At 45.4% G+C, this 13,992-nt stretch overlaps 1 protein-coding gene across 1 annotated transcript in view; it reads right to left on the bottom strand.

Moving 5' to 3' along the window:
* Positions 1–13,992, bottom strand: part of myo18b (myosin XVIIIB) — a gene marked incomplete at its 3' end in the record, with an annotated part of 66,454 nt that overhangs the window by 37,502 nt on the left and 14,960 nt on the right. Inside the window, exons 18-28 of the mRNA XM_079524697.1 lie at positions 12,603–12,786; positions 10,418–10,568; positions 7,235–7,344; positions 6,313–6,378; positions 4,146–4,274; positions 2,409–2,552; positions 2,224–2,313; positions 1,868–1,987; positions 1,498–1,603; positions 1,038–1,162; positions 212–366 (exon numbers count right to left, since the gene is read on the bottom strand). Of these exons, the coding sequence (XP_079380823.1) occupies positions 212–366; positions 1,038–1,162; positions 1,498–1,603; positions 1,868–1,987; positions 2,224–2,313; positions 2,409–2,552; positions 4,146–4,274; positions 6,313–6,378; positions 7,235–7,344; positions 10,418–10,568; positions 12,603–12,786 (1,380 nt within the window). The remainder of the gene's footprint in view (positions 1–211; positions 367–1,037; positions 1,163–1,497; positions 1,604–1,867; positions 1,988–2,223; positions 2,314–2,408; positions 2,553–4,145; positions 4,275–6,312; positions 6,379–7,234; positions 7,345–10,417; positions 10,569–12,602; positions 12,787–13,992) is intronic.

The following is a 13,992-nucleotide window of genomic DNA, read 5'->3' as shown; positions in this document are numbered from 1 at the left end:
CATCAACGAAACAAACAAACAAACAAACAAAATACATTTTAGTCGACTAAATCAACTGTAGATTTAGTCGACTAAAATCTTATGATATTTAGTAAAACACTAAAACATTCCAGGTGACTAAAATGTGACTAAAACTAAATTAAAACTTTTCAAGAGACTATGACTAAAACTAAAACCTAAATTTGCTGCCAAAAACAACACTGCCACAGACCTCCTCTGCTTGCGTTCCAGCTCGTGCGTGCGTCCCTGCAGGTTGTCGGTCAGCACGCGGGCGTCCTGGAGGTCGGAGGTCACGCGACGGCACTGACGCTTCAGGTCCGTCAAGCTCCTCCTGGACTGCTCCAGCTGCGTCTGCAGGGAGACCACCTACACACACACACAGGCACGCACACACACACACGCACACACACACAGGCACGCACACGCAAAATTGGAACGTTATTATGAATTGAGTGGGCAAAACTATACCTATATTAAATTGTTTATAGGATCAATAAAAGTAAATTAATATATGATAACCCTTCCACAGTATTTGTGATAACGAATACATCATTGTCTTCGTGTAAGTAATCAACTGGGGAAGTTTCGTGCTGATAACAATCTAATATGGTTTTGCACACTCAATTCATAATTAACGTTCCAATTTTGTTATGTTGGAGCTCTGGCTCATGGACTGAGAACCAAAAAGAACTGAACTTGTTCCCATTGGGAACCAACCGGTGGAAAAGAACTGAACTGGTTCCCATTGGGAACCAACCGGTGGAAAAGAACTGAACTGGTTCCCATTGGGAACCAACCGGTGGAAAATAACTGAACTGGTTCCCATTGGGAACCAACCGGTGGAAAATAACTGAACTGGTTCCCATTGGGAACCAACCGGTGGAAAAGGGGTCACAGTGTCACATGGTTAACGCCAGCATCCCCTATTTTTGGGAGCGTAACATTCGGCAAAAATAGCAGCATCTACTGTATACAAGCTCAAGACATCATCATCATAGATCTGCTATTTTCTCTTTCGGTTCCATTTGCGTATATACCTTGGCGTCCAGCTGTTGTCTGGCCTGTTTCTCAGACTCCAGTTTCTCCTCGGTGTGTTTGAGTCGCCTTCGCAGGAACTCTACCTCTGTCTGACAACACTCCAGCTGCAGGTTCAGCTCACTGTCTGGAAAAGCAACGACAAGTTAGAAGATACAGGTTCAGCTCACTGTCTGGAAAACCAACGACAAGTTAGAAGATACAGGTTCAGCTCACTGTCTGGAAAACCAACGACAAGTTAGAAGATACAGGTTCAGCTCACTGTCTGGAAAACCAACGACAAGTTAGAAGATACAGGTTCAGCTCACTGTCTGGAAAACCAACGACAAGTTAGAGCAGTGGGTTTTCAACCTAGCAATGTGGTTTCTGTCGACTAAAACTATGACGAAAAATGTTTGTTGACTACAACACTGGCGTGCGTGCGTATGCGTGCGTGGGTGCGTGCGTGTACTGCTGGCCTACCTGTGGCTGGTCCAGTCGGTCTGTCTTTGTTCTGGACACTCTGTTTCCCCTCAGCCAGCTGCTTCTCCAGGGTTGCTATGGTAACCTTACACTGATCCAGACGAGTCTGGGAGAGGACATAGTGGTGGAAGACCTTTTACTTTAAGTATAAGAGTATCAATTCCCACAGGGTAGAAATACTCAGTTTCAATTAAAAATAAAATCAGACTGAAGTGAGTGGTGCAAAAAACAAAAAAAACTCAGCTTCCCATCATGCACCTGTGCACAGTGTGAAGCTCAACAGCGCCACTTTGTCACCTGTTGGTACTCTAGACAGACAGACAGACAGACAGACAGACAGACAGACAGACAGACAGACAGACAGACATACCTGCAGGTCTTTGTTGTCTCTGGTCAGTCTGAGTCGTTCGGTTCTCTCCACGTCCAGGGCCTGACCCACCGCGTCGCCTCGGAATCGCTCGTCGCTCAGGTCAGAGGTCACCGCTGTGACCTATTAGACACACCAACACACCAACATGTGAGCTATATATGTATGTTGCGTTCACACTGGCAGCTACAAAGATTACCAATCAAATCACTATCACTATGGGGTACACACAAACACACAAAGCTGGGCATAGGAGGGGCTAGCGCCCATAATTATATTAGTATCAAAGATACTAATATAATTATATTAGTATCAAAGATACTAATATAATTATAGCCATAATGGACATGCAGACACACCTTGGTTTCCAGGATGTCTGTATTCTGTCTCAGCTCATTTCTCTCCTTCTCTGATTTCTCCAAGCGTCGTCTCAAAGCTGTGATCTCATCCTGGGAGAGGTCAATATGGTCAATATTAAATATATATTTACCATTTAAAATATCCAAGAGTGTGCGTGCGTGCGTGCGTGCGTTGCGTTGCGTACCTCCTTGGTCCTGAGCCAGTGGTTGTCCATGTTAACGTCCAGCAGAGGGCGCACTTTACAGAACAGTTTCCACCAGCTCCATTTGCACACGGCTCTGAGCGCTCGTAGGTTCCTCTGCACACAGCTCACTGCCAACTGCTGCACCTGGATGGGTGGATGAACAGTGTTGGAACAAATATTCTCATTCTTACTTAAAGGTGTAGGGAAACGGAAATAGTGGGCATTTTATTTTGAAGTTTCAGCAGGTTTCAGCATGAAACGATGGCTCTGAAGTTTCTGAACCAATCAGAGCGTTGCATCCCTTCAGGCGATGGGACGGTAGCTAGGGACGGTAGCTATGCTACATGCAGGACGCATGGAGTGTGTTTGTTTACAAGTCAGATAGTCGGCCAGCTGTACCAGTTTACTGATATGTGGCTTATTTCTACCCTATAATATTTTCAGATACATATTTTAGCGTGATGATTAAGTTGAAACCGAGTAAAACACTGTCTGGATGTTATCTTGAATGGGAATAAAAACGGAGGATTTCTGTAACTGAGTACCACAGACGAATAACAGTCTAAGTCCACACTATTGATCCATAATATATAAATAAGAGATAAGGGTTCAGGACAACGAGGCCTTTTCGTGGAGGGGTCAGTCTGAAATTTGGACTTAGACTGTTTTTCGTCTGTGGTACTCAGTAGCAGCTGTGTTGGACAGTATTGGACGGCCGCGCAGATGGGGAATAAAACGGGTGAGCTTCATTTTTATTGGCTTTTATTGATGTGGGCCTCGACACGTCATCACGCAGTACGTTTACGTTTTCAGGAAGTAATTATGTCAATTTTTATGGACTTTTGATATAAAAATACACAAATGAAAATTTACACAGACAGACAGACAGACAGACAGACAGACAGACAGTGTCATGAACTGTGTACTGTATACTTTTATTATGTAGTAGTGGTGACCTAGTGTTTCTTGTTTTGCCTAGTTGTTGTTTGGCTCTCTTGTCTCACCTCCCAGGCTGTGATTACTAGTTTTCTCCAACTGTGTCCTGTTAGTCTCCCAGCCAATCACCTGTGTCCTTTTAGTCTCCTAGCCAATCCCTGTGTTGATTGTTAGTTCTGTTCACCTGTGTGTTGTTATGCCTGTGCCTACTTAAACCCTATAACCCTCAGTTCCTTGTGTTCCCTGCTTGAGTATAGACGTTTGTTATGGTGTTCTGTTCACCTATAGTGTTTTCAGTATAATAAATACTTCCATTTGACCTTCTCTGCGGCCTGTCTGTTCAACATTTTGGTTTTTGGGTCCTATAGGCCAAATTCCAATACCCCAAATCTCGGCCACTCACTCACTCTCACTCGATCACTCCAGCATGGCGGTGTTGTGGTGAAATTGGTGACCTGACGGAATATGTGACCATCTTGTGGATTTCACACAACTTATATAGAGGACTTTAAATATGTGGCCTAAATACCGCCAGGTTGAACTCTGCTAATAAACAAACTGCAACGATTTACATTCAGACACTGACATTATGTGGTTGTCTACACGATTGTTACATATTTCAGCAGGTCACCAATTTCACCGTAACACCACCATGCTGGAGTGACCGAGTGTGAGTGAGTGAGTGGCCGAGATTTGGGGTATTGGAATTTGGCTTTAGGCTACTTGTCTAAGTTGTCTTTGAGTCACACCGAGATAGATAGATAGATAGATAGATAGATAGATAGATAGATAGATGCTAACCTTTAGCTTGCGGTACCCGTGTCTTCCCAGATGTCCCATACATGCAGCCTGTAACTGGAGCAACCAGCCACTGACCAGCTGGTCCCTCCGCTGTTCCAGAGAGCGGAGCACCCCACGCTTCATGAACACCTGAAATATAGAGCAGGCAGTGTGTGTCAAACCAGCAGCTCTAGGACTATATATCATCACACCTATAATTACAAAAATGCTGCATACTTAGTTTAGACTAGTCATTGGTTAGACATAAGGTTGGTGAGGGGTGCGTTAAGACGACCGGATTAAGGTTGGTGAGGGGTGCGTTAAAACGACCGGATTAAGGTTGGTGAGGTGTGCGTTAAGACAACCGGATTAAGGTTGGTGAGGGGTGCGTTAAGACAACCGGATTAAGGTTGGTGAGGGGTGCGTTAAGACGACCGGATTAAGGTTGGTGAGGTGTGCGTTAAAACAACCGGATTAAGGTTGGTGAGGGGTGCGTTAAGACGACCGGATTAAGGTTGGTGAGGGGTGCGTTAAGACAACCGGATTAAGGTTGGTGAGGTGTGCGTTAAGACAACCGGATTAAGGTTGGTGAGGGGTGCGTTAAGACAACCGGATTAAGGTTGGTGAGGGGTGCGTTAAGACGACCGGATTAAGGTTGGTGAGGGGTGCGTTAAGACGACCGGATTAAGGTTGGTGAGGGGTGCGTTAAGACGACCGGATTAAGGTTGGTGAGGTGTGCGTTAAGACGACCGGATTAAGGTTGGTGAGGTGTGCGTTAAGACAACCGGATTAAGGTTGGTGAGGGGTGCGTTAAGACAACCGGATTAAGGTTGGTGAGGGGTGCGTTAAGACAACCGGATTAAGGTTGGTGAGGGGTGCGTTAAGACGACCGGATTAAGGTTGGTGAGGGGTGCGTTAAGACGACCGGATTAAGGTTGGTGAGGGGTGCGTTAAAACGACCGGATTAAGGTTGGTGAGGGGTGCGTTAAAACGACCGGATTAAGGTTGTTGAGGTGTGCGTTAAGGGTTGGGAGAGGGTTATGGTTAGGTTTAGGTGTGCTGCCCCGTGGGAGGTTAGGGTTAGGGAGGGGTGAGGGTTGGAGATAGGTTGTAGGACTAATGACTGGTCTAACCAATGGCTAGTCTAAACTAAGTACTGCACCCGAATACTCTCCGGCAAATATCTAGTTTCAAATCTGTTGATGCCTCGTGTTTTCCTCCTTGTTTTAAGCTCAGAAACATCAACCTTGTTGTGAATTTGCTTTGCTTTATCGCTTTATTTTATTTGGCTGCTTGTAGGCCTACCTCTATATTTATTTTATTTGGCTGCTTGTAGGCCTACCTCTATATTTATTTTATTTGGCTGCTTGTAGGCCTACCTCTATATTTATTTTATTTGGCTGCTTGTAGGCCTACCTCTATATTTATTTTATTTGGCTGCTTGTAGGCCTACCTCTATATTTATTTTATTTGGCTGCTTGTAGGCCTACCTCTATATTTATTTTATTTGGCTGCTTGTAGGCCTACCTCTATATTTATTTTATTTGGCTGCTTGTAGGCCTACCTCTATATTTATTTTATTTGGCTGCTTGTAGGCCTACCTCTATATTTATTTTATTTGGCTGCTTGTAGGCCTACCTCTATATTTATTTTATTTGGCTGCTTGTAGGCCTACCTCTATATTTATTTTATTTGGCTGCTTGTAGGCCTACCTCTATATTTATTTTATTTGGCTGCTTGTAGGCCTACCTCTATATTTATTTTATTTGGCTGCTTGTAGGCCTACCTCTATATTTATTTTATTTGGCTGCTTGTAGGCCTACCTCTATATTTATTTTATTTGGCTGCTTGTAGGCCTACCTCTATATTTATTTTATTTGGCTGCTTGTAGGCCTACCTCTATATTTATTTTATTTGGCTGCTTGTAGGCCTACCTCTATATTTATTTTATTTGGCTGCTTGTAGGCCTACCTCTATATTTATTTTATTTGGCTGCTTGTAGGCCTACCTCTATATTTCTCGATTGATAAATTGATTCTCTGCGTGAATGTATTCATCACACAAACAGTCCAAAAATACAATATTTTCAGGTGGATTCATGCATGCATTGCATTCTTGCAAGGATAGATGGGGGGGGGGGGGGGGGGGATCCATGTTGTACAATAGTATGATTGGTGTTAATTCTCACCCTGCTGGCACCCAGAACTATGCTCTTCTTGTCCAGATCCAGTTCAACCAGCAACTCCTCCACTGCCTGGGGGAGAAATAACGGGACATGAATAACACGCGTTAACTTTATGGGTTCAACGTCCGTAAAGCAAAGAGAATGAGCTGTACTTAGGTCATGGATGGGCAACTTTGACGATGGAGAGTGCCACTGTATTTCCACACTCACTCCAGAGGGGCCACATTGCATATTACTGTCGCAGCAAAAATAGCCGATCTACAACGTGTCGCACTGCGACGCGTTTTGAGCTTGTAGATCAGCTATTTTTTCTATATTTTAATTGAAATCCTGAATTTGTATTGTTCTATTTTTTAATTGGAATCCTGAAAAGTCACCTTTTTTATTTAATTTCAAATGCATTTAGTTATAGTTATATGTTAACTTTGTGAACTAAATACAAATACATTGGACACACAAAAAAAGACAATAACATTTTAATACTAGTAATTAGCTTAAATCAATAATATATCAGTATTCTGATATTAACCTGAGGGCCGCATTAACCCATTTTGGGGCGGGAACCCCTTTTGGTGTTAGCATTATGTTATGCTTTAGCTATTGAAAAATAGCAGATCTACAAGTTCCGAGCTTGTAGATTAACCCATTTTGGGGCGGGAACCCCTTTTGGTGTTAGCATTATGTTATGCTTTAGCTATTGAAAAATAGCAGATCTACAAGTTCCGAGCTTGTAGATCTGCTATTTTTGAAAAATCAAAGAACGACACATATATCTTTTTCAGAAAACTGTCAGGATGTAGAAGAAATCTTTAGAATCTGATCTCAGGTCAAAATGGGTTAACCTGAGGGCCGCATTAAGTGAAGGTGGGGGGGCCCCCAGTTGCCCAGGTATGACTTACAGTGTACAGGTGTAATGGTACAGTACCTTCCTCTCGTCATGGGAGATGAACATGGAGCCGTAGCGCTTCATGATGGGAGGAGACAGAGCCTGGAAGCGACAGCGGAAGTCACTGAAGGGCATGTGCTCTGGATAACCTGGAGTATGAAGGGAGAGAGACACTGAATATAACCTGGAATATGATGGGAGAGAGACACTGAATATAACCTGGAATATGATGGGAGAGAGACACTGAATATAACCTGGAGTATGAAGGGAGAGAGACACTGAATATAACCTGGAATATGATGGGAGAGAGACACTGAATATAACCTGGAATATGATGGGAGAGAGACACTGAATATAACCTGGAATATGATGGGAGAGAGACACTGAATATAACCTGGAATATGAAGAGAGAGAGACACTGAATATAACCTGGAATATGAAGGGAGAGAGACACTGAATATAACCTGGAATATGATGGGAGAGAGACACTGAATATAACCTGGAATATGAAGAGAGAGAGACACTGAATATAACCTGGAATATGAAGAGAGAGAGACACTGAATATAACCTGGAATATGAAGAGAGAGAGAGACACTGAATATAACCTGGAATATGATGAGAGAGAGACACTGAATATAACCTGGAATATGATGAGAGAGAGACACTGAATATAACCTGGAATATGATGGGAGAGAGACACTGAATATAACCTGGAATATGAAGGGAGAGAGAGACACTGAATATAACCTGGAATATGATGGGAGAGAGACACTGAATATAACCTGGAATATACTTTCAGTAGTTGTGTACTTTAGAGATGTTAGTTTTAACCTGCACTTAGTTCTTTATACAGATTATTTGATTATTTGATTAGACTGTAGCTGTTGTATGGTCTTTTAACGCACAATGAATTTCACGTGCCTTTTACCCTGTAACTGGTATTGTTGACAATAAAGTTGAACCTTGAACCTTGAACCTTGAGAGAGAGACACTGAATATAACCTGGAATATGATGAGAGAGAGACACTGAATATAACCTGGAATATGATGAGAGAGAGACACTGAATATAACCTGGAATATGATGAGAGAGAGACACTGTGAGGGAGAGAGAGAGGAACTGAAGGGCATGTGTTCTGGATAACCTGTGGAATATGATGAGAGAGACAGTTTGTTTTTCTTTCTTCTCCATTAATGCCGTCATACTGTATGATCAGTACACCGTATACACAGGGGCGGTCATACTACTGTATGATCAGTACACCGTATACACAGGGGCGGTCATACTACTGTATGATCAGTACACCGTATACACAGGGGCGGTCATACTACTGTATGATCAGTACACCGTATACACAGGGGCGGTCATACTACTGTATGATCAGTACACCGTATACACAGGGGCGGTCATACTACTGTATGATCAGTACACCGTATACACAGGGGCGGTCATACTACTGTATGATCAGTACACCGTATACACAGGGGCGGTCATACTACTGTATGATCAGTACACCGTATACACAGGGGCGGTCATACTACTGTATGATCAGTACACCGTATACACAGGGGCGGTCATACTACTGTATGATCAGTACACCGTATACACAGGGGCGGTCATACTACTGTATGATCAGTACACCGTATACACAGGGGCGGTCATACTACTGTATGATCAGTACACCGTATACACAGGGGCGGTCATACTACTGTATGATCAGTACACCGTATACACAGGGGCGGTCATACTACTGTATGATCAGTACACCGTATACACAGGGGCGGTCATACTACTGTATGATCAGTACACCGTATACACAGGGGCGGTCATACTACTGTATGATCAGTACACCGTATACACAGGGGCGGTCATACTACTGTATGATCAGTACACCGTATACACAGGGGCGGTCATACTACTGTATGATCAGTACACCGTATACACAGGGGCGGTCATACTACTGTATGATCAGTACACCGTATACACAGGGGCGGTCATACTACTGTATGATCAGTACACCGTATACACAGGGGCGGTCATACTACTGTATGATCAGTACACCGTATACACAGGGGCGGTCATACTACTGTATGATCAGTACACCGTATACACAGGGGCGGTCATACTACTGTATGATCAGTACACCGTATACACAGGGGCGGTCATACTACTGTATGATCAGTACACCGTATACACAGGGGCGGTCATACTACTGTATGATCAGTACACCGTATACACAGGGGCGGTCATACTACTGTATGATCAGTACACCGTATACACAGGGGCGGTCATACTACTGTATGATCAGTACACCGTATACACAGGGGCGGTCATACTACTGTATGATCAGTACACCGTATACACAGGGGCGGTCATACTACTGTATGATCAGTACACCGTATACACAGGGGCGGTCATACTACTGTATGATCAGTACACCGTATACACAGGGGCGGTCATACTACTGTATGATCAGTACACCGTATACACAGGGGCGGTCATACTACTGTATGATCAGTACACCGTATACACAGGGGCGGTCATACTACTATATGATCAGTGCACCGTATACACAGGGGCGGTCATACTACTATATGATCAGTACATCGTATACACATATACTATAGTATGATCAGTACACCGTACAGTACACACAGGGGCGGCTGTGGCTCAGGAGGTAGAGCAGGTCGCCCAATGATCCCTGGGTAGGCGGCTCGAATCCCGGCTCCTCCTCCTGTCCACATGTCGAAGTGTCCCTTGGGCAAGACACTGAACCCTACATTGCCTCCAATGAGTCGGTCGGTGTGAGCTCACCACCATTGGTGTGTGAATGTGGGAAGTGAGGACGCTCATGGCGTCGACTGTTCGCCGCTTCACCTCCCAATGTATGAATGAATGAACCATTGTAAAGGACTTTGAGCACTTGGAAAAGCGCTATAAAAATGCAATTATTACACAGTTTCACAAAGAATCATCGGGAAAAAAGGTACAAGCTCAAAATGCACCACACTGTGATGTTTCTCTCTTTCTGCTACTTTATTGGGGGTCATTGCAGTGCAGTAGTAACTATCCCGCCTCTAGCTGCTGCTGATTGGCCAGGCCGTTTTGTGGCCGGGCATCAAGTCTGCCTGAGAGTTCCCAGATGGGAGCAGGAGGGGGGACTCTCTGCTGCCCCATCTGGCGGAGTCAGGTTAGTGCAGTAGGCCTCTACAGTATACCAACCTGTGCGGTAGATCTGCAAGGCAGACAGGATCTGTGTGGAGTGCAGCTGCACTCTGAGGCTGGGGATGTCAAACTGTCCGTTGTCTGGCCTGGCCAGCACACACTGGAGGAAGACTGGCCGGGCCCGGCGGATCAGGTTCAACAGAGCATCCTGGAGGGAGAGAGAGAGAGAGTTACAATGTGACAAATATATAGACCTCAGAGAATCATTCTTCCCTAAATTTAAAGAAAAATATAAAGAATTTGAATCCACCATTAATGACTCATCACTTCAATATGTTCTGGGAGAACAGTCCAAATGCACATTTTTGGCAGCAAAATACGTTTAAGAGTTGTCATCAACTGAGGGACAGCCAGTGGACAGAAGAGCCAGGTATATCTGGCTGACCAGGCCAGGGTCATTAAGTTGCTGTTATGTTTCTGTTTGTTCATTTCTTTTCATTGTTACTGTATTGCTTGTTGTTCATTATTGTTGGGATGTTTGTTGTTGTCTCTTTGTGCGCAATGTTGACATTTGTTTTGTTGTATGTGTGCTTTGGCAATGTAGACCATATTTTATCATGCCAATAAAGCCTTTTGAAATTGAAGAGAGAGAGAGAGAGACAGAGATGCATTAGTAGGATGCGTACGGTGGCTGCCTGCTGTTTGACAGTGAGTGTACAGTAGCAGTGATGTGGGTGGTCTTTTAGATGGGTCCCAGATGGGTCCCAGATGGGTCCCCATGGGTCCCAGATGGGTCCCAGATGGGTCCCAGATGGGTCCCCATGGGTCCCAGATGGGTCCCAGATGGGTCCCCATGGGTCCCAGATGGGTCCCAGATGGGTCCCCATGGGTCCCAGATGGGTTCCAGATGGGTCCCAGATGGGTCCCCATGGGTCCCAGATGGGTCCCAGATGGGTCCCCATGGGTACCAGATGGGTCCCCATGGGTCCCAGATGGGTCCCAGATGGGTCCCAGATGGGTCCCATGGGGACATTTTATTTTACGAGTCCTACTTCAACAACGTTATAGACTCAGTGCAGTACTGAGTACAGCATTGCATCCCAGGACCCCTGGAGGGTGCCATATGATCCTTTCTCAATTTGAGTGAGTCTAAAAGGCCAAACCACACCAAAGGGTCGGGTCGGGACAAAACGTTTTTTTAAGGTAAACCACACGATTGCAACTCATTGAGTTGCATACTTGCATTGGTGTGGTTGACCTTAAGAACCATTTTGTCCCGACCCGACCCTTTGGTGTGGTTTGGGCAGGATGCAGTAGATACTCACTGACTGCTATGCAGTGAGAAGAGAGGTGTAATAGTGTGCACCTTCCTGAAATAATGACCTTCGTCATAATTGTTATAATTGTTATATACTATAGTGTATGGTCTTGCTATAATGATCATGCCATGGTTTTCCTATAGCCTATACTATATCATGACAGGAGATGGTGCTGTTGGCAGTTTGCCAGGTTCCTCTGGTCATGTTAAATGGGTTCACTTCCAGGTTGCCAGCAAGGACAGTCTAAGAAGGATGAGACGCGAAGACCGTACGGGCGACGCCATGTTGCTTTGGAAGGAAAGAAACATGCGCAGTTGAGACCAAGGAAGCTGAACGCGGAAGTGTTGGCTGCATATAGCCCATTGCGCATGTTTCTTTCCTTCCATGGAGCACCATAAGCAACATGGCGTCGCCCGTACGGTCTTCGCGTCTCGTCCTTCTTAGACTGTCCTTGGTTGCCAGGAGTGATGGAGAAAAGTAGCCATATTGAATCCCACATGGTTTCTGTATTGTTTGATCTGCAAATCTGATATAAAGCGTCAAAGACATAAAGACTGAGTTTGTGCCTTTCTTGATGTGAAGTTACCACAATAATTATATTTTGTATCTCTTCACTGGCCAGTTCACCACCTCTGGTAAAATCACCTAATGTCCTTATTGAAAAGGTTGTGCTGTTTCCGCCACAGTAGTATAATGGCCTATATGTCAAGACTGGGACCTACAGTAGGCCCTTTTATGTTGACACACTGTAGCCTCTGCATTTTTATTACACAATGTGACTTAGGCAAACCCCAAAATGGCCTAACCATAACCGCAAGCACGGGAGCAGTGCATGTCCAACATGCGGGACGCATGTCGGACTAATGCTCTGTCGGAATTACGTGCGGTCCCCGAGAACAACTGCAGTATAGGATACTACTTACGGCCTGCAGTTTGACCGCCACGCAGTGCGAGTGTCTGCGTATGGCCGCCATGCCGCCGCTGAAGGTCTTCCTGATGGTGCCGATCCTCTGCAGGCAGCGCTGGCTGTTCCCCTCCAGCCCCCCCAGACCGCGGACCAGGGGGGGCACCGAGGCCCTGGGGGAGAACAGGGCCTTCACCACAGCTCTGGAGAGAGAGAGAGGGATGGGGGGGGGGGGGCAGTCAGAAATACATGGTCATGTGTGGAGTTTGTATGTTCTCCCCGTGTCCCCTATAGGGTATAGGTACCCTCACAAAAAATATGCAGTAATCCTGGTCTTTAAACCAGGGGTTCTCAACGTTTTTGGCCGGGGACCCCCGGAAATGCCCCCTCCCGCCCCCCAATATAAATTGACTGCTACAATAACCTTAATAATAGAGACAATACACCATAAATAAATACTGAAAGCAGATATAATCATTAGGGAAGGTGTATGCATGTACTACGGTATGTAACTCTTCATTTCCATTTTCCATTCAGTTGCAAAATATTTTTTAATATAATTTGGGGCCTGCCCAAAATAATTTGGCGACCCCCTGAGGGGTCGCGACCCACAGGTTGTGAACCCCTGGTCTAAACTACCTCCCCCTGGCCAGCCGGGGCGCCTGATGGAGGGGAAAGGAACTGGTTGGAATAATGTGTTCCTTCCATGCACGCGTTACGTCCGGCCAAAGAAATAACCCCCTCTCAGGTGAAAAGAAGCAGCTTGGACTCATGCATAGAAGGAAACATGAGGTCAGTCCGTTGCTCTCCCCAGGTTGGCAGAGTGAGTGTAGAGACCAGGATTACATTAGATAATTGACACTGGGTGACAAAATGGACAAAATCGTGAGTTGTGGGTGAGGAGTGGGACTTACATGGATGAGTTGTGGGTGTGAGTAGTGGGACTTACATGGAGGAGTTGTGGGTGTGAGTAGTGGGACTTACATGGATGAGTTGTGGGTGTGAGTAGTGGGACTTACATGGATGAGTTGTGGGTGTGACAGCAGTGGGACTTACATGGAGGAGTTGTGGTGTGACAGCAGTGGGACTTACATGGAGGAGTTGTGGTGTGACAGCAGTGGGACTTACATGGAGGAGTTGTGGTGTGACAGCAGTGGGACTTACATGGATGAGTTGTGGTGTGACAGCAGTGGGACTTACATGGATGAGTTGTGGTGTGACAGCAGTGGGACTTACATGGATGAGTTGTGGGTGTGAGTGGTGGGACTTACATGGAGGAGTTGTGGTGTGACAGCAGTGGGACTTACATGGAGGAGTTGTGGTGTGACAGCAGTGGGACTTACATGGAGGAGTTGTGGTGTGACAGCAGTGGGACTTACATGGAGGAGTTGTGGGTGTGACAGCAGTGG

The sequence above is a fragment of the Electrona antarctica genome, assembly GCF_951216825.1.
Source record: "Electrona antarctica genome assembly, chromosome: 16".
Taxonomy (NCBI): Eukaryota; Metazoa; Chordata; class Actinopteri; order Myctophiformes; family Myctophidae; genus Electrona; species Electrona antarctica.
Note: the sequence above shows the minus strand (reverse complement) of the source record. Positions and strands in the feature narration are given on the sequence as shown.